The following is a 20,744-nucleotide window of genomic DNA, read 5'->3' as shown; positions in this document are numbered from 1 at the left end:
CGCATTTGTTTTCTGCGGATGCTGCATTTTCATATGTTTTTCTTCCAATCATATTTCATTACAAACAGGCATATTATGTTTAATAATATCCACTAAAAATGTTGCCATACAGAAGACAGTGTTCTTTTCATTTTTATTTATCAGACTCCGTGATAAAAACAATTTCCGACAGAATTTGTGAAGCCGACGTTTCTCATGGTGCACATTTTAAGGTCCATCAACAAAAGTTACAATATTAATGTTAAACACATAAACTCGGATTTATGATAATAGCCTAAGACCCCACGGGGTGATATTTTATCAGCAGTTATCAAGTTTATGTGCCTGAACATTGATTAAAGAGCAAGGCATCAATTTGTATACATGTAATTTATTAATGCAAGCTTAATGTCAACTCATCCAGTACCGCCGCTGGGATAAAAAATTCTATATGTAAAAAGCGTTTTTATCTTTGGCTAGAAATTGTCAAACACACTCAAACCCATTCTAATATGACCAATTATGTTTCTTACCAGCATAGTGACTACCTTGGCATTTTTTTTTTTTTTTTTTTTTTTTTACAGTTTACAAATCTCAGTGGGTATCCACAGCAATGTTGGACTGATATGTTTCCCCATCCCGCCCCCTTGCATTGACTCACTACTAGGGGACGTTACGATAATATTTAGATGTGAGTCTGAGTCACTTGATTTTGAGTATCTGCCAATACCATGTCCAGATCTGAAGAAAAAACATGCAGCAAAATTGTGTCGGCTTTAATTTGTATTATTTTTGATCGGATTGAGATAAATGAAGACTTTTGCAGGCCATGACATTGGCATTATGTGTGTTTCTTGAAGGAAGGTTTTTCTGCTTTTTGTTCAATGGCAAGATGGATAATCACATTGAAACATGATGCCATCGCCAAAGATCCATTCAAACAATGGAAACAGAAAAGTGTCCAAAATCTCTATTTGAAGTTTTTTTGTTTTGTTTTGTTTTTGTTTTTTTGGGGTTTTTTTTGTCAGAATTTAGTGATTTTATATATTTTTTCCCTCTAACTTGCTCTCAAAAAATGGTGACGGACTACAACAATGTTCTTCTTTTAGTGTTTCTTCAAGCCAGATGAATGGAATTCAAAATAAAATTTGTGGAATAAAATACATAAAAAAGTGGACTCTCCGTGCTTTGTCGTTGTTTTGTTTTTTCGCTAAAATTAAACATTTAAAGGAACACAAGACATGAAAAACTAACCACCTATCCTGTGAAATGGTTAATTTCAACTCTTCCCTGAAAAAATTGCCAATTTATGTTGAGCAATTGTGATTTTATAGCACTTTTTATGAATATTTTTGCATTTAGTACTGTATCGGGCATTTCGGACAGCCACATGATCATCGTGACGTATAGTGTGCGGAAAATACACACTGAATGAATGACAACAAAGAATTCACGAGGAATTATCGCCTCCCACGGCGGACATCAAAGGTGAAATTTCGCCTTACAACAAAGTAGCACTTCTTCAAAGCTATGAAGGACACGCCAAAGATTTGTTTCCAACCGAAAGCCGGATAAAACAGGCACATCCAGCCGTCGGCGAGCAAATTCACATTGAAATGAACGAAGACGGCTTCCGGTTACGCACGGGATACGTCATCACGATCACGTGACCAGGAACATGGCGTCCCACACCATACGATCAAATTCGGACACTTAATCGGTTTAAACAAAAATTCAGGGAATAAGATGCCAAAGATATTTGCACTTTTATTCTTTGTACACAATGCCTTATCTAATACTGGAAAATGATTAATAAGGCTTGTGTTGCTTTAAATGATCACCCTCCTGGAGCAGCGACTCCATTAGGACAGGGTAACACAAAAAAACGTGAACTTTTTACCAATCGAATAAATCCAAGAGTGATGGATGAAAAATATTTTATTCATGGTAATTTTTCTCCCTTTTTGGCCATTACAAATCAAGTTAAGAGAAAAATATTATCTTTTTCATTTGATACTGATCAGCTGAAAATAATTAACCTTGCTGTCGCAAGATGTATTCTCGCAGTATTTGTGAGTTCACAAACTCTGAAGAATACATCTTTTATCGCTTCCGTTGATTCAAACTGGTGGTTTGAACCAATCGCAGAGTGACGTTGTGTTTGGGGGCGGGATATGTAACTGTGACGAAACCAGGAAGCCAGCGCCGACGCAGGGGTTAACAAACAAACCCAACATGGACGAAAGGACGCTACAATTAATTTGTTCTTGCAGAAATACTCAATGTTTCCTTGTTTAATGTTAAAGAGCGAGAGGTGCTTAGTGCATTTCTAGCTGGTAAGATGTTTGTGCTTTTCCCCCTTTCGACAAGAACGAAGACAGAATTTTCACCCATTGCCGCGATTGGTTAAAACAAACGTGTAGAATGTCGCATCAGCTCGAATTATGAATTTCCAAAAAAACAAATTACCATGGAGAGGTACCAGATGGATATTGCAGAAAACTCCCTTGAGTGAAGAGCAATATCAATCTGGCTATTGCCAGGTTAGAAAATAATGTGATCATCCACAATTTCCGATCATGTGATCGGGTCAGTAAAATCCCGTTTTGCCCACAGTGACCTGAAACAGAGCAGCTATAACTGCCGGGAGCATAGTGTACATTTAACTCTAAGACTTCTTGACATTTCACCAATGCATTGAAATGTGTTTTTGTATTATTGGTGTATCCAATTATTTTAGTCGGACTTTTTTGTTTAAAAAAATAAAATAAAATAAAAAACTCTTTTGCAATTTGTTAGAATTTGCTTGGGAAGCAGAGGCATTTTATGAGCCAGAAAGAAAGACTCCAGGGAGTCCATGCATTTTATGTTTTTAAGTGAAACATCATGGTCCTGAACTTTGAAAACCCCTGCTCTGTGCCATCACAAAACAGAGTGGCTGGTTGTTCCAAAAAACCTCCTTTACAATGTGACACTCCGCTTTTTATTCTGAGCAAAACATAATGAAAGGGCCTCTTTTTCTGGGATTCTTCTACCTCTTTTTCCCATTTTATAGAAGCAGCACATCTACAGGGGTAGTCCTACTTTGAGGGAGTTTTTCCTATTTTAGGAGAAATGAAGAGTTCCTGGAGCTTTGTTGGCAGTCTTTCTCCATTCATTAAATCAGCCTTGGGCATTTTGTTCTGCCGCCGGCAAGGCACCGGTCCTCGTCTGCTCCTCACTCCCCTCTCTGTTGTCTTCTGTTCTCACTCTCCGTTTGATCATGAGCCAAAATGTTACTTAATTTCTGACAAGATCTCCAGCCTTTTTATCAAGAGTAATGGATTTTATCGGAGGCGTAGGTGAATCATTGCTACAGGATGTTTATGGTGATGGTGTAGCCTCTGCTTTGGGGAAGTCAAACATGCTCAGGCTGCAGAGCAGATCAATGTCAATGTGAATGTTAGTTTCTTAAAATAGGGGTCAGTGAGTGTTTGCAGAGGTTCAACAGCATAAAGCGAATTACCCGTGTGCTCATTAAAAGGCATTACAAATTCATAGAGTGGATGCAGAAGTCATCAAATGCACAAAATGTAGGACACTGGCTATATAGCTGCGTGCTAGAAAAAGATAAGTGTAATAAGCAGCCAATGTGATAGTTTAGCCACTAAAAATAGCCATACTTATAGGGAGATTATGTGAGGTCCAGGACAGTATGCCAGACTAGCAGGAAGCATCAAGGATCTGTCACATGCTGCACTGTACATTTATCCTCCACCCTATTCCTCCTTCTTTCACACCCAATTTTTACACGCTGGTATGGAGTCAAAAATACACTAACACACATTCACTCCCACAACTAAAAAAAAAAAAAGGGAGTTAAGGCATCAGCATCACTTCAAAGACATCTTGATGACAATCCAGTGGGAGTCACACTTCAAAAGGTCACATGCACTTCTTCTTTCTCTATCCGCATGAATTTGTCTCTCACACATGCACACTCATACACAGTTCAATTAAAAGCTGCAATCGACGTGGCTTCTGCGCATATTAACACATCTCAAAGATGTGACAATGTCGTCACAGTCCTTGGATAAAAATGAAGATGTCTAACTAATCTGCGTGCTGCACGCTGCTTGTGACGTCCTTCAAAGCACATGGTACAAAATGGAATTAAAAAGTAAACTGTGAATGCCAGAATGAGAAGATTATTCATGTCAGGGTATCAGTTGCCATGCAGAGAGATTATATTGTGTCATCTTTTAATTAATTGTAAGATATGGAAGCAATAATTGTTAGTTAACCCACTGCCAAGACTAACGAGATCATTTGTGTGGACTAGAAACCTCCAAAGTCAAACACAGGTATAACATTTGGAATTTGACCCCCAAAAAAACAGAATAAAACTGGTCCAGAACTGTAGTGGGCAGTTGTGCGCAAGACAATGCAACATCTCAGTGTCCTTCATGAGAATTCATCAGTGTTCAACATGTATCGAAGAATTGACCCTGCATGCCTGTGTTTTGCTTTTCTTTACATTTAAGTACAGTCTCAACAAGGGGTTTTAGTAAAGAAGAATGTAAAATTAACATTAAGTGGGGTCAAATTTAAAATTCTGGCACCAAAGTAACTACAGGTGAAATATGCAAAAGAGAGAGATCATATACTTTTTAGTCCCTTGTTTATTGCAAAGATTATGTTCCAGAAACCCCCGATGAAAATCACATAAGTGATGTATTATTTTTACTTATAATAATAATTTATATAATTTATTATATATGTTAGATGGTTGTTTGTCTCTGTGTTCCCTGCGATTGTCTGGCGACCAGTCCAGGGCGTGCCCCGCCTGCTGCCCAAAAGTCAGCTGAGATGGGCTCCAGCACCCCCCTCGACCCTTGTAAGCAATAAGCGGTCAAGAAAACGGATGGATGGATTATATACGTTATATATATATTTTACATAATAACATTTTAATTAGTGCTGTCAAAGTTAAAGCGTTAACTAATTAATTAATCACAAAAAAATGATCACATTAATCATGTATTAACGCAGATTAATCGCACTATTAATTTTGACTGCAGATGATCCTTTGGCTTGACAGCAGATGGCTACGTTAAAGGTAGCGCAGGTTGTGTATGAACAATAAACATAACATGCATTAAAGTGAAGCATTTAATAAATGTTTGCATGTGACATTCAGAATATTTCTTCATGTCAAACTATATGGGTCATTTTTTTTCCACTTTAAATTATGCAAGTAATGTAACTGATTAGAAAAACAGGAGAATGAGACGTCCTCTTAACATTAAATGCCGAAAAAATTAACACATAAGAGGTGCATTTTAAATTTGGCGGGCAAAAAAGTGTTGATAAAAAAGCCTTTTTAAATAAGCGATTGATCGCGATTAATCAAAATTTTAAGATGTGATTAATCTGATTAAAAATTTAATCGTTTGACAGCTCTAATTTTTATTACTTATATACTAACTTATAATACAAAAAACTGAAGACCTAAACTCAAGACTAAATCACTGTTTAATAAACTACAGCAATATCTATATACCATATGCGAATATACATCCTTGTAGCTATGAACTGTAGCCATGATATCTGAAAAATATAATGAAAAGCTTATTAATGACATGGCTTCATTGCTCCATCATCACTTTTCTCTCTATTACCTGCACTTTTATTTTCTTATGGAAAAAGTTTTTGGAACCAAAGAGTGTTTGGGCTGAAAAAAATAATAATGAGCCAATATATATTTTTTTTCTCATTCATTTGAATATGTGAGTTGGTGGGACTGCTTATTTAAGCTGCACAATAAAAAGACGAGTCGAAGGAGAAGAATAACCGAAGTATACATTTGGATGCAAAACAACATTAGTATGTATGCTGCAGTCAAACAAGAATAGCAAGGCCACTTTTGCACATGTCAAATATGATTAAGTATCTGGATTCTTTGGACTACAACAAGGAGAGAATACATTACTGTAAGTCACATTTCATTGGGAGGTAATGTGCAGTGGCAGCTGTATTAAAAAAAAAAAAAAAAAAAAGAAGAATTGTGTTTGCAGATTGAATGGATAAAAACTGAGATAAGGAAATGCGCCAAGTTGGTGAAAATAATCCTTGGAGAGGTGTGTCAAGGCTATCATGGTTTTATCTTTAAATTGACAAATGTGCCTCGAAAACATTAAATGCTATCAGTGTATACAATATGTGCATGAGTATCACACCGAAACACTTAAAATATGCACACTTAATTTTTAAGTATGTAGATCAATACAACAATACATCACTTTGTGTCTTGAATGTTATTAATATTTGTTCTAATAATGTTCCTATTACAGTATTTGTTTTTAAAATCATGATGAAATCATCCATCCATCCAACCATTTTCATGACCGACAAGGGTCGTGGGGGTGCTGGAGCCTATCTCAGCTGGCTCCGGGCAGTAGGCGGGATACACCCTGAACTGGTGCCAGCCAATTGCAGGGCACACAGAGACGAAAAACGATCCACGCTAACAATCACACGTAGGGACAATTCAGAGCACCCAATTAACCTGCCATGCATGTCTTTGGAATGTGGGAGGAGACCGGAGTACCCGGAGAAGACCCACATGCAAACTCCACCCAGGAAGGCCGAAGCCCGGACTCGATCTTACACCCTCAGCACTGGGAGGTGGACGTGTTAACCAGTCAGCCACCGTGCAGCCATGATGAAATCATTCAAATCTAATTGTCTTTATTTTTAGAAATGAAAAACTTGCAAAAATCCCACTGTATATAGAATAATGTACACATTTTTACCCACATTTGAACAAATGTAATTGCAGTGTCAGGGTCAAAGTTTCATTCTGATGGTAATTAATTGTGCATTTGGTCGTAATCAAAATAGAAATTCCTATTAAATTTATTGTAATGTGTGCTACTTATTTAGAATTGGATTATTTACCATTTTATAACTGACTTACGGATTTGATAGTGATAGACAAATGTTTTGGTGTTCAAATTGGGTTCACAAGCTATAAAATGAATAAACAATAAAACAAAGTAAAACACAAATAATGTAATATGTAATATATTCTAGTTATCATCAATGCGACATGTGAAAGGCGATGAAGGCCAAGCGTGTCATGGCAGAAAAGCTTTACCGTGTTCTGGCAGTCGGCATTGATGAGCCGCAGCAGCTGACACTCGAAGGCCTCCAGGGAAGGCTGGAGGCAGATTGTCAATCTGCTCAGGGTGAAGGGCAGCATCTTGAGCAGCATAGGTTTCAAAAGTGCATCCCCTGTTGACAGTGAAAACTTAGCATCAAAGTATGTTTATGTCATTTGCATCTTTGGGATTTCCTTCTCTGCTTCGGAGAGCATTCCAGCTTCGCTTCGGGCATTTGCCCTCTTTTCATTGAATTCCAACTCGGCTATGTTGGATGGTAGCTAGAAAACAATGTTATGAAATAAACTGCCAGTTACATGTGGAAAAGAATAGTTTATGTAAATCATGACTCATTTATTCCTTGAAATGTTATCCTGGCACAACCTGAGTTGTCCTAAAGGAGCGAATGAGAGTAGAAAAGAGATGATTCAGTGTTCCAGTCATAATCATGCCAGTACAACTTATGTGTGAGCACAATCTAAGAAACTATGCAGAACATTTGCATGTAGACTTAAGTGTTTGCTTCCAGAAACACTTGCTGGGTCATGGCAGCTATACTTACATTGACCCAAGAGACGTTGCAATAAAATTCTGCTCAATGCTTTAAAAAAAAAAAAAAGTTGAAGCTTTAGCTATCTGTATACTCTAAAGCCACTACAACAGCTGCTTTTTGTCTGACAATGTTAACCACTTTGGTTCAAGATGTATCACAACAGCTATTGGATTAATTGATACTAAAGTTAAGGCTGCAATATAGATTGTGGTCATGCAGATGAACCTGGTGATTGAGAAACGACCACCATCAAAGGGAATAGAATTATTGTTTGCACCAAATTTTAGTTGACAACTGAAAGAAAAATCAGACCACATATATAATGTTTTGTTGTAGTGGTTCATACGTAAGAAAAGTGCCACTGAACTTACTAGCACTTTTAGTTTTCCTTCATAACACTGCTACAGTGTAGGGTAGCATCAAAAGTTCACAACATTTGCACTAAAGCTAAAAAATAAATTGGTAGTTAATTAACTTTTAGAGAACTCGCTGTGTCTAAGTGGGTTGACATAATGCACAATTTGCACATTCAGTAATAGACTGTCAGGGAGACTGGATTTTATTCTTTACTTTTTTGGGGCCTCAAATAGCAGACTTTAAATCAGACATTTAATAGAACATAATAGTTGGTCTTTCTGCCCTTGGTTGACCCATGCCACAATTAAGAATGACTGGCTGAGCAATGTGTTATCATGAGAATTTACTATAAAACTGTAATAAAAGTTATACATTATATTTTAGAGCACTATCATCCAGAAACATGAGTGGCTATGCATGTGCAATCACCTGTAGTTATTAAAACCTAAAAACCTAGCACAAACTGACCAACTGTTCTAAAAAATAAAAAAATAAAAAAACAAACAAAAGTGCTGCTATTCTAATGTAGGCCTTGTACAGATTATGCCATATTATTTTCTCATAACAATGGTACCTTGAATGGTGACCACAATCCATTCTGTGATGCTGGTCTATTTGGAATAATTTTAACACAGTTCTTAACTGTCACTATCATCACATTGCAAACGTCACATGACCAAAATCAAATGCTGCTTAATTCATATTCCACAAAGGCAATATTAATCAAAATTGCATTTTTAGATTAGTGGGGGTGCATCATCGTAATGAAAATGTGTGGTCTTATTTCCCTTTTAATTCATTCACTGAAACCCCACCGCTCACGGCTGTTTTATTGGATTTTGACTGCTTTTGCAAGGCCCACAGAATATCATATATATATATATATATATATATATATATATATATATATATATATATATATATATATTTTACATTTACATTCCTGGTGAAAACACTGACAAAAAGAGCTTGTTGCAACATGGCCCTGGCTGATCTCTTATATTCTGCTACCACCTGCTGGCTTTTTTTTTTTTTATAACTACCATTGCTTAAAGCCACTTAGTCATGTCAAACGCTGCATCAAAGCTTTCTGTATGGTCTTGCATTAAAAAAAACAAAAAACAAAAAACAAAAAAAAACGTGTAAATATGTTTATGGGAGTGAAGGACAAAGTATTAAAAAACGTTTTTTACACATTTTTTTGGTTTTGAATAAGGCAACAAAAGCAAAACTAATTATGAGTCTACATCATGCACGTACATACATGTACATACATCTACACGCCATCACCTCTTTGACTTTTAAGACACTATGTAACACTAGACAAACGCAATTTTACAATTGCTTAAAATTCAGAGTACCGGTAACTTTGTGGATGTTACTCTTGTGTTCAACTCAATGCTCAGAGTGTTGGAAAAATTCACAAGCCAAAGGAAGTGGCAAACATTTACTTATTTAATCATTAGATGCTGTCTGAAATGAGATCTACTAAGATGCAATGACGGCTCATGTGACATCATGCATGATGAGCTATCGCTCCAAATTGGAAATTTGACTTTTTTTTCCCCACCAAAATGTTGGTCCAACTCCTAATTGCACAACTTTTAGGGCATTCAAAGTACTATAATGGTACTGAATTTATCTGAACGACTGCTCCACTGCTGTGCCCCACACTGTCAAATGCATGCAACTCCAAAACAAACACAGAAATGAGTGATGGTTTTCATTTGGCTAAAGCGAAACAGTACACAATCACAGCTCAGACACAACAGATCAAGCCTGTGATTTTAATCTCTTCAGAGCAGTAAATGAAACCATGGAGCATTTGATTGCAGCTGTTGTCTCAAGAGTGCAGTGTTTTGAAAGTGGTGTGAATATCAAGCCAGTGGGGTCTTAAAAGGCAGCTTTGGTCTCCCCTGCTCACAGAGCCAGAACATGGTGAGGATTAGCCTGTTACCACACCTTCCACAAACTCCCAATGATTGCAGTTCTGCACTGACATACTTCATTGCTTTCCCTCTGAGTAACTCACTTCCTGAGCACTTTAGACTTTTCAAGTTCTGATTGAAAAAAAAGTTGCCCAAGAGGATGGAGGTACAAACTGTCAAAAATGTACGCAACACTAGCTCCAAGTCTTTTTTTGTAACTTGTCTTTTTTTTTAGTCTGTTCTCGTATGATTTAATTGGACTCCATACAAACAGCATTTTTTTAAAGTTACTTGTAACAGCTTTGTTCTTTATTCCCTAGTTGCTCTAAAATTATGGCAATTTGAGCTTTCCTCACCCAGAAACTGTTTTTCTGACATTTTATTTATTTATTTTTTTTAATTACGATAGCCTTACTCCTTGCCATGTGAAACGTGAATGGTGAAATGCAGTTTTAAACGCAAGATAAAAGCAGCCTGTCTATTTCACGTGCAAAACCATCACCCCAGAGACAACAAGCCAGGCTGGAGTCCTCCGCGCATGCAATTCCCTGATAAAGTGGCTCGGCCAGCCCAGGCAAAATTGTTGCTTGTCTGATACGCAACATAAACTCACCAGGAAATGAGTGGGGAACATTTTTTGGAGAATATTGCAGCCCTTTTATACAACTGTTGCCACAGTGTGCACAATCTGTCAGTGTGACAAAACTCTAGTTTATTTATTACGAAATTCTAGTTTAAATAAATTAAATTACCATATAATTCCGTTTTGTTGTTTCCTATTATGCTGTTAATTTGCAGGGCAGTTTCAAAGTATCAATGTTGCAATCTTGACACTACCGATTTCATGTTGTGCTTGTTTTGACTGCAGTTCAAATGTAAACTCAGGAAGAATCACCTACACATGAAAGGGACACATGATCGCTTAAAAGGAGGAGAGTTTACCTGTTGAAGAAGCTGCAAGCCCAGGAATGTTCTCGTTGCTTGACACGAGGACATTCTCTGGAAGGAGGTGCATCATGTGAGTCAGTGCAGTGTGTCCATTCAGCACACATTCCAAATTTGCTTCACCAAGAGCTTTCAGATAAGAAGTGTCTGCAAACACAAAAATTTTGATGCACTGTAACTAGTGTATGTTCGTACATTTTCTGAAGATACAGGGAAAATGTTATTGTGAATACAAAATAATTGCACACAGTACTGTGCAAACATCTAGGAAACCAGATCATGGATAGCATAAGTTGCACGTTTTCATATTTTCGCTGGTCCAATACTCAGTTGGGACTTTAATATATTCAAATTAGAGCTTAGACTGGCACCTAAAATCTTTGTGGCTTCCCGTTTTGTTTTTTTTCCTCAATAAAAATGCAAACGCAACGCTTTTGTTTTTTTCTCCCTTTTTTTTTTTATGAGATGAACTCAAAGAACTTAAACTTCATTCACATACACAATATCATCATTAATTAAAATTAATGCACCTTTCAGAGTGGCCTTTTATTGTGGACAGTCTTGATCCACACGTGTTCATTAATCATGGTGTCGAATCAGCATCTTGATATTGCACACCTGTGAGGTGAGCTGGAGTATCTTGGCAAAGTAGAAGTGCTCACCACCACAAATGTAGAATGGTTTGTGAACAATATTTAAGATAAATGGTGATATTGTGTATGTGGAAAAAGTTTTAGATCTTTGAGTTCATTTCATAAAAATGGGAGCAAAAACAAAACTGTTGCATTTATATTTTGGTTCAGTACATGATTCAAAACACGCTCATATGTGAATCCATCTCCATGGTGTGTCACAGAGTAATATTTTCAGGTGTGAATCTCCAGACAACACCAAACACGCAGACACTTTCATTTTTCAACATTCCATTTGGCTGTCAGCAACCTCACTGCAATATTCCCTTACATCGCAAGCATCATTTTCCAGGTCTTTACCGAAATGACAGCATTCAAATTGGAAAATATGCTTCTCCAGAAGACTTGTGCGCCATATACGGGCCTGTGATGTGAGCGATGAGCTTGATGTTGTCATCTTTCAACCATGTCATCTAACCACATGTGAATCGCGCAATCCCTGTCATCAAATAAGAACACGGACCATCTGCAAGGTGAGGAAATGGTGGTTTGGTGACTTCCTTCAAGCCTCAACAGCATCACACTGTTTCCCTATGACAAGGTTAATGATCATAAATGACAAATCAATACAATACAAGGTGCATTTCTCCGAAAGGCCAAGACACCAGCCTCAAAACATAAAACCAACCTCCATCATCAAAATGTCCTGGAATAAAGTGCAGCAGAAATATCCACATGACAAGCCTGTATGCACACAGTAGTATGTCATATTGTACCGCTCGAATATACACACATAAGTCCATATATTTGAGTCATTTAATAAGCAATACAGCAATGAGTCTGCAATTAATATGACATGTTCGAGGACCACTTATACCACACAAGCACCCATTCAAATGTACAGTAAATGAGATGAATCTAACTTCATCAAGCATTCCAAAATGCACATGGATGAAGGCAACAATTAGAGTGCAGTTGCAATACCAAGCAGAAAAGTCAGTCAATAACAGATTCATCAAGTCTAGATCACATCTATCAAGTTTCACTCTAGTTTGTCCTCATTAGAGTCATGGGTCAACTGAATCCTGTCACCACACGGGGAATACCTTTGGACTGTTTGCCATTCAGCCAAAGGGCACATATAGACAAAACCATGGCTCAAATAACAACATACATACAGCACAGATCGGCAGACTGGGGAGGTGGTCCCCCTTTTTAAGAAGGGGGACCGGAGGGTGTTTTTCAACTACAGAGGGATCACACTCTTCAGCCTCCCTGATAGGGTCTATTCAGGGGTGCTGGAGATGAGGGTCCGTCAGGAAGTCAAATCTCGGATTCAGGAGGAGCAGTGTGTTTTTCGTCCTGGCCGTGGAACAGTGGACCAGCTCTACACCCTCAGCAGCATCCTCGAGGGTGTGTGGGAGTTCACTCAACCAGTCCACGTGTTTTGTGGATTTGGAGAAGGTGTGTCGACCGTGTCCCTCGGGGAGTCCTGTGGGGGGTGCTTCGGGAGTACGGGGTACCGAGTCCCCTCATACGGGCTGTTCGGTCCCTGTATGACCGGTGCCAGTGTTTGGTCCGCATTGCCGGCAGTAAGTCGGATTCGTTTTCAGTGAGGGTTGGACAAGGTTGCCCTTTGTCACCGATTCTGTTCATAATTTTTATGGACAGAATTTCTAGGCACAGCCGAGGCGTTGAGGGGATCCGATTAGGTGGGCTCAGCATTGCATCTCTGCTCTTTGCAGATGATGTGGTGTTGTTGGCTTCATCAAGCCGTGATCTCCAACTCTCACTGGAGTGGTTTGCAGCCGAGTGTGAAGCAGTTGTGATGAGGATCAGCACCTCCAAATCCGAGACGATGGTCCTCAGTCGGAAAAGGGTGGCGTGTCCTCTCCGGGTCGGGGATGAGATCCTGCCCCAAGTGGAGGAGTTCAAGTATCTTGGTGTCTTGTTCACGAGTGAGGGCAGGATGGAGCGGGAGATCGACAGGCGGATCGGTGCAGCGACTGCAGTGATGCGGACTCTGTATCGGTCCGTCGTGGTGAAGAAAGAGCTGAGCCAAAAGGCGAAGCTCTCGATTTACCGGTCGATCTACGTTCCAACCCTCACCTATGGTCACGAGCTGTGGGTTGTGACCGAAAGAACGAGATCCCGGATACAAGCGGCCGAAATGAGTTTCCTCCGCAGAGATAGGGTGAGTGAGAAGCTCGGTCATCCGGGAGGGACTGAGAGTCGAGCCGCTGCTCCTCCGCGTTGAGAGGAGCCAGCTGAGGTGGCTCGAGCATCTGGTTCGGATGCCTCCTGGACGCCTCCCTGGGGAGGTGTTCCGGGCATGTCCCACCGGCGGGAGGCTACGGGGACGACCCAGGACACGCTGGAGAGACAATGTCTCTCGGCTGCCCTGGGAACGCCTTGGGATCCCGCCGGAGGAGCTAGTTGAAGTGGCTGGGTTTCCCTCCTAAAGCTGCTGCCCCCGCGACCCAACCTCGGATAAGCGTAAGAAGATGGCGAGATGAATGGACATACAGTACAGAGAGAAAGCCACACAAGAAGGCCTGGACAAAAGATTGGAATACAGAGGCTTTGGAATGTGAGGCAGACTTGCTAACCACTACTCCGCATTCATTCCCATGATTGACAATCTAAACAAAAATTCTATTTCAAGAATTGAAATGAATAGAATACTTATTGCATGATCAAATATTTATTTGGTTGGAAAATGAGGCCACACTGACTCCAAAAAATATATTTTCTTCAACACCAATATTGGGGAATTTTTACCTTTTCAAATCTGTTAAAATAATAATTGGATATTGTACACAACATTTGCTGTTGTTTTTGTATATGCATTGGAGGTTTGTTTATTTGTAGGAGAATTTGAACATATTTCAAAGACTTAACGGATCAAAAAAGTGGTGGATTACCAAACGTCTTCGTGCTCTCCTCCCCTGCCACCTCTTTCTTTTCACTCTCCAAAACAGCTCAGTTACCACAAAAAGTCTATAGCCAAAAGAGGAAAAAGGCTTAGAGAACTATCTCAGGTTACAACACTGCTTCATTTCAGTTTCACAAACAGCCCAGTGGTGAAAGCCGCTTTCAGTTAAAATACGCTCCCTAACAACAAAACAGAAGTAACTAAAAAGAGAAAAAAGGAGAGCAGTATATATCAAATAGAACTTTTTTGGCAGAGCAGGTGCCCAGTTGCCAACAACTTTTTCATCATTTATTTCTTGTTATTCATTATGCATCATTCTCGAGTACCTGTCTGATGTTGTGTGCATAGATTAGAAAACTAGCCCAAAAAAAAAAAAAGACTCCTTACAGCTGCAGTGAGCAGTATGTGATGCCTCAGAGTCATCTGAGCAGCAGCTTGGCACAAGATGTGAAAACGAAAGGGATCTGAGGTACAAATGCAAAAAATAAAAATGGCTCAGCATCAGACAAATAGTAGCAGTGGTTTTTTGGGAGAAGGTTGAGTGGAAAAGAAGAAAGTAATTGAGTGATTACAAAAAGGATGTCAGCTTTAAGTATGAAAAACATCTGGAATGGTAGATCGATGTACTTCCAGGGCTGGTACTCAGATATATCAGTGACAACATTTCATGTGGTTATTTGCAGTGCTAGAATTTAACTTAGTGTACTATATATATTAGAGATAGACCGATATGCTTTTTTCAGGGCCGATACCGATTCCGATTATCGGTAGTCAAGGAGGCAGATAACCGATATTTGAAGCCGATATTCATTTGCAGTAAAAGTTAAAATGTTGGCACCAAATTTTTGAATAATGCAAACCCTAACCGTTCTTTACAATGGATTCTCACACTGCACTTTTCATTTTACATCCTTCTATCTGCAATAAGACGTTGGTGGCGGGGGGAGTTAAATGTGGGGGCCAATGTGACATTACCTTTTATAGCATTTGGGATACTTGTAGTTTTATTCTATAAATGTTATATTTTTATATTTTGAAGTAATAGGAGGAACCCTGTCATTCAAAATGTGCATCAGCTGTGGCATTACTTATTACTACAGCAAAAAAAAATAAAAAAAATTCCATGAGAAAAACTATTCATCCCTGAACACCATACAGTTCTTGTAGACCTTATTATAATTAGGGGTGTTAAAAAAAATCGATTCGGCGATATATCGCGATACTACATCGCGCGATTCTCGAATCGATTCAATAATCGGCAGAATCGATTTTTTTTTTTTTTTTTTTTTTTTTTTTTTTTTTTTTTTTTTTAGGATTCACACCTTGAGCATGGAAGAATGTTATATGAACGGCACATTAAGCCTTAATATTTTTATTTTAATGCTGTTCAAACATGAAACAGATTAATTACAACCTCTATAAGACTGAAATTTCAGATAAATAAATAATACATTTTCATATAAATCTTACACTCTACAAGCTTACTGATTAGTATTTTCTAAATATGAATGAAAAAAAATCGCAACAATCGACTTATAAATTCGTATCGGGATTAATCGGTATCGAATCGTGACCATTCGTATCGGGATTAATCGGTATCGAATCGAATCGTGACCTGTGAATCGTGATACGAATCGAATCGTCAGGTACTAGGCAATTCACACCCCTAATTATAATTATTGTTATTGTTACCATATAGACAGTTTTGATAAGCTGAGGATCTTAAATCGAGAACAGCAATATCATGCTACTCCTCTCTACAAGAGAACTGTCAAAAGACACTTCATCATGTACTTTAGTGCCACTTAGGATGCCCCAATCAACGCAGAAAAAGGTAGAGTAAAATAACTTGGTTATAATAATAGTAAGAATAACTTGGTTAAACAGACATTGTTGCGGTGGACCGCTGCCACTTTCTGCTGTTTAATGTGTTTTACACTTATAGACACGTGTGTGTATATGGGCCCACTATTCTCTCACTACTGTACTGTACTGTATCACTTAATGGCACAGATGTACTTGTCTAAATAATAACTGGGCTGCAACATTGCTAATTCACATTAACAAGCACTGTCTTAGCTGTCCACATGAATAGTTACTAACACACGAGAAAGTTATACAACACACCAAACATGAGCTCATTATTCAAAGTATGAGGCACGTAACGAAATTACATCACTGAACATTAATTGCAGCCGACTACGGCCGTAGATGTTACATATTAGTGGCATCCATTGAGAGTATAATGTCCCAAATGACAGCAGACATGACGTGAAAAGAGAGACAAAACGAGCAAATAAGCACACTATACTTTAGTGCACTTCTCTACTAATGCCAAACATACGGAAGAGAACACGTTCGTGTAGTTAAACGGTGTTTGAGACACTTAATTAGGTACGGAGCGGACTTTAACGAGGTGCACAACGAGCTGTCAATCAAATCGACGTCGAAGCTTAAGGCACACAATGGCAAACCAGTGCGACAAATAAACACAATATAAAGTAACTAAACGCTATTTAGTGTCACTGTGGCATCTCACTGCATAATAACCGCTATGCAACAAGTAGTGGACGTGACCCAGAATGCAATGTGTGCGTCACGAGAGGTAAATATAATGACATTACTCTACTCTTAACATGGAACTAGACAATATAATAATGACAACTGTTAATATTTGGAACCTTTCTAACAAACATTATTTACTTAATTAAGTGAAAATGTGTGTGATTCCCTCCCCGAGTAGTTCAAGTAGCGAATTAGCTACTGGGTGTTAGCCTACATGCTAAGCTGAACACACCACTGTTAGCTAGCGGGGATTCAATGCAAGGCAATGCAGCTCCATTCATATAGTGCATTTAATACACAACATAATTCAATGTGTTTAGCTTATCATGGTGAAACGATCGGCGGAGTCTCTTCTCTTTTAACTTACCTTCGAAGCATGTGTCTGTCGCGTTGTGTCCGTGGGTGCGTGTGTGACCGGCTACTGTGATACACGGCATACACTACTGATTGGTTCTGGCTCTTGCACGGCTAACCAATCAAATGCTGCTATGGGCGTTACATTGCTGGAGTTGGATTCCATAACAGACAGAGACGCTCTGGGCTGCATTCGAAGCGAAAAGACGGAGTTTTAAATGGATCGCTCATATCGGCCGTCAGATTAATAAAACAGACCGATACCGATATGTACCAATATGTCAAATATCGGCCCCGATTATCGGCCTATCTCTAATATATATATATATATATATATGTATGTATGTATGTATGTATGTATGTATGTACAAGTTACTGCCATTTGAAAGCAATTAGTTCCATTAGATTACTGTCTCTGAATTGTAATGTGTAAAAGTTACTTTTGATTTGCTTTCACTAAGGTAAATGTGGAGTTCTAAAGTAAGACATTTAATACATTGATTGCCTTTCACAAGACATTGCCAAGACGTCAGCTTTCATAAAATAATCTTAGCAGGCCTACTTTCTGTTAACGTTTTCCACAGCAAGCAGCCTTGTTAAAAAATATGCATTTTAGCCAATAAAGTTAAATTTAGTCCAACAAAAGTAGAAGGGCCTTAAAATAAAAATAATACACATGGATACATTTAAAATCCCAGTAGGAACCTTTTTTTTGCCGCTCAAAAGTCATCACAATGTGCAAAATGCATTATAGCTCATGTTACAGAAATTGTACCACGAATGCCCATTGTCTTGGTGCCCATAAAATTTTTCCACAAAATAATTAAAAAACGAGCAACCTATTCATAAATCAGTGTTCTATCCGCACCTGCTGGATGCTTCCATGCACAAGGCAAGTCTCTGTGGACAAAACACTAACATACATGTGAGTACGACTGCCGGACTTGGCAAGGACCAGGTTTGTTGTTGGCTTGCCTTGTAACAACAAAACCATTAAATACACTGTTGTGTACAAAGATTGTTTAAAGGACAAGTGAATAAATAACAGTGAGTAAGCTGCCATTTTTGACAACTTTTTACACATCATGTCCATCCATTTTCTTGACCGCTTATTCCTCACAAGGGTCGCAGGGGGTGCTGGAGCCTATCTCAGCTGGCTTTGGGCAGTAGGCAGGGTACACCCTGGACTAATTGCCAGCCAATCGCAGGGCACACAGAGAAGAACAACCATCCACACTCACAAGCACACCCAGGGACAATTCGAAGCGCCCAATTAACCTGCCATGCATGTCTTTGGAATGTGGGAGGAGACCAGAGTACCTGGAGAAGACCACGCGGGCACTGGGAGAACATGCAAACTCCACCCTGGACTCGTATCAGAATCCTCAGTACTGGGAGCGGACATGCTAACCACTCATCCACCGTGCCGACACATCATGTTCCAATGAGAATTCTAAAGGAAATTAAATACAGCTTTCTTAACATTGTTTTGTGTCTCATTTTGACAAGATATCAACAACATACATGATTGATAAATGTGCCCAAAATTTTGTAGCAACATAGTAATGTCAGGGAAAGTGAATCAAGGGGAAATATAAGGCATATGTTTTCATCATAAATCTTTAACACAGAACATCAATGACCACTAAAAGAAAACATTCGTCTCTCATCCAGGATCACAAATGACTTATTTTTTTTTACAGTTCTTACCTCACTCCCATAAATTCCCTTTTCAAAAGGTTTCACATCAAGACACTGTTTCCCTGTCACACTGATGGAGATAGAAGTCAAGGGGGGGGAAAAGGGCTGTGGCCATAAAAGGGCTAAAACACCAAGAGTGGCAGCAAACAGTGTGCAGCTTGAAACAGAAGAGCAACGTTTGACTAAACAACGAGTCGTGTGGTTAATAATTCAACTCATGTAAGAGTCCGTTTGAAAGAGGCCTTTCTAATATTCATGGGACATGATAGCCAAGACAGGAACCCTTTGCTCTCACTGAGCACATTGTTATTCATACTGCAAAGCACTACACTGTTTTGTAATTTATAGTCTGACTTTTAACATACTGTCTTTAAACAACTATAAGATTAAGGGGAAACACCAAAAGGATTTGTATTTATATTACATTACTGTGAAGATGTAACCTTTTTAATGGGCATGCGTGCTCCAATTGAAACACATTTAGCTTAAAACTAAGCAGTATTTTGTTAGGAAGGAAGAGCATAAAAATGAATTTGATTGTGGGATTACTGATTGATATATATTTGTGTGTGCTGCTTGGCTGCAACCAGTAGAGGCACTGTTGATTCACTTTCAACTCATGTGCAGTAGAACAAGATGACATCAGCTAAGGTTATAAACAGGATAATTGCCCAGTGGACGTCTTCTGAGGCCGATGCAGTGCTTTTTAATGATTATTTTCCTCCATTTTACCCCAAGAGACTGACCCACAATTTAGAAGGACCAGTCCATTAATCCATTTTGAATATAGACAGCGAACTGAATCAACATCAGCGTTACAACTACGTGTTACGAAGGGTCAGGAGTAGGGGTGTGAATTGCCTAGTACCTGACGATTCGATTCGTATCACGATTCACAGGTCACGATTCGATTCGATACCGATTAATCCCGATACGAATTTATAAGTCGATTTTTGCGATTTTTTTTCATTCAAATTTAGAAAATACTAATCAGTAATTATATGAAAATGTATTATTTATTTATCTGAAATTTCAGTCTTATAGAGGTTGTAATCTGTTTCATGTTTGAACAGCATTAAAATAAAATATTAAGGCTTAATGTTCCGTTCATATAACATTCTTCCATGCTCAAGGTGTGAATCCTAAAAAAAAAATAATAATAATAATAAAAAATAAAAATAAAAAAAATAAAAAATCGATTCTGCCGAATATTGAATCGATTCGAGAATCGCGCGATGTAGTATCGCGATATATCGCCGAATCGATTTTTTTTTTTAACACCCCTAGTCAGGAATCAGGCTGGGCTGGGCTGGGCCAGCAGACCTAAGTCAAAATGCCTGGGACGATTTTTTTTATTTTTATTTTATTTTTATTTTATTTTTATTTTTTTTAGGGGGGGGGGGGTGTATTATGTGCTTTCAACACATTTTTTTTCTTACTTTTGAAAGATTCATTTAAGACACTGTATTAACAACTAAGGCCTTATTCTGAGATTCAATGCCTTTTAAGACTTTTTAAGGATCCATAGGAACACTTTTTAAATTCTTACAGTCAAAGACATTCTTCAGCAGTGGGTGTAGAAGAACTCTTGGTGACCCATGAAGAAGATTCAGTCTATAGGTAGAAAGAGGGGGAAAAAAAGCAATGTGTTAT

General features: G+C 38.6%; 1 protein-coding gene across 3 annotated transcripts in view; it reads right to left on the bottom strand.

Annotated features, from left to right (window-relative positions):
* nphp4 (nephronophthisis 4) overlaps nucleotides 1-20,744 on the bottom strand; it is a 154,916-nt gene that overhangs the window by 110,498 nt on the left and 23,674 nt on the right. For 2 of the 3 annotated variants that reach the window (XM_077514891.1, XM_077514892.1), the window contains exons 4-6: nucleotides 20,641-20,705; nucleotides 10,902-11,051; nucleotides 7,118-7,254 (exon numbers count right to left, since the gene is read on the bottom strand). In XM_077514891.1, coding sequence (XP_077371017.1) covers nucleotides 7,118-7,254; nucleotides 10,902-11,051; nucleotides 20,641-20,705 — 352 coding nt within the window. The remainder of the gene's footprint in view (nucleotides 1-7,117; nucleotides 7,255-10,901; nucleotides 11,052-20,640; nucleotides 20,706-20,744) is intronic. The other variant, XM_077514893.1, reaches the window with a different exon arrangement.

Source organism: Festucalex cinctus, chromosome 2 (assembly GCF_051991245.1).
Source record: "Festucalex cinctus isolate MCC-2025b chromosome 2, RoL_Fcin_1.0, whole genome shotgun sequence".
In the NCBI taxonomy this organism is placed as follows: Eukaryota; Metazoa; Chordata; class Actinopteri; order Syngnathiformes; family Syngnathidae; genus Festucalex; species Festucalex cinctus.
Note: the sequence above shows the minus strand (reverse complement) of the source record. Positions and strands in the feature narration are given on the sequence as shown.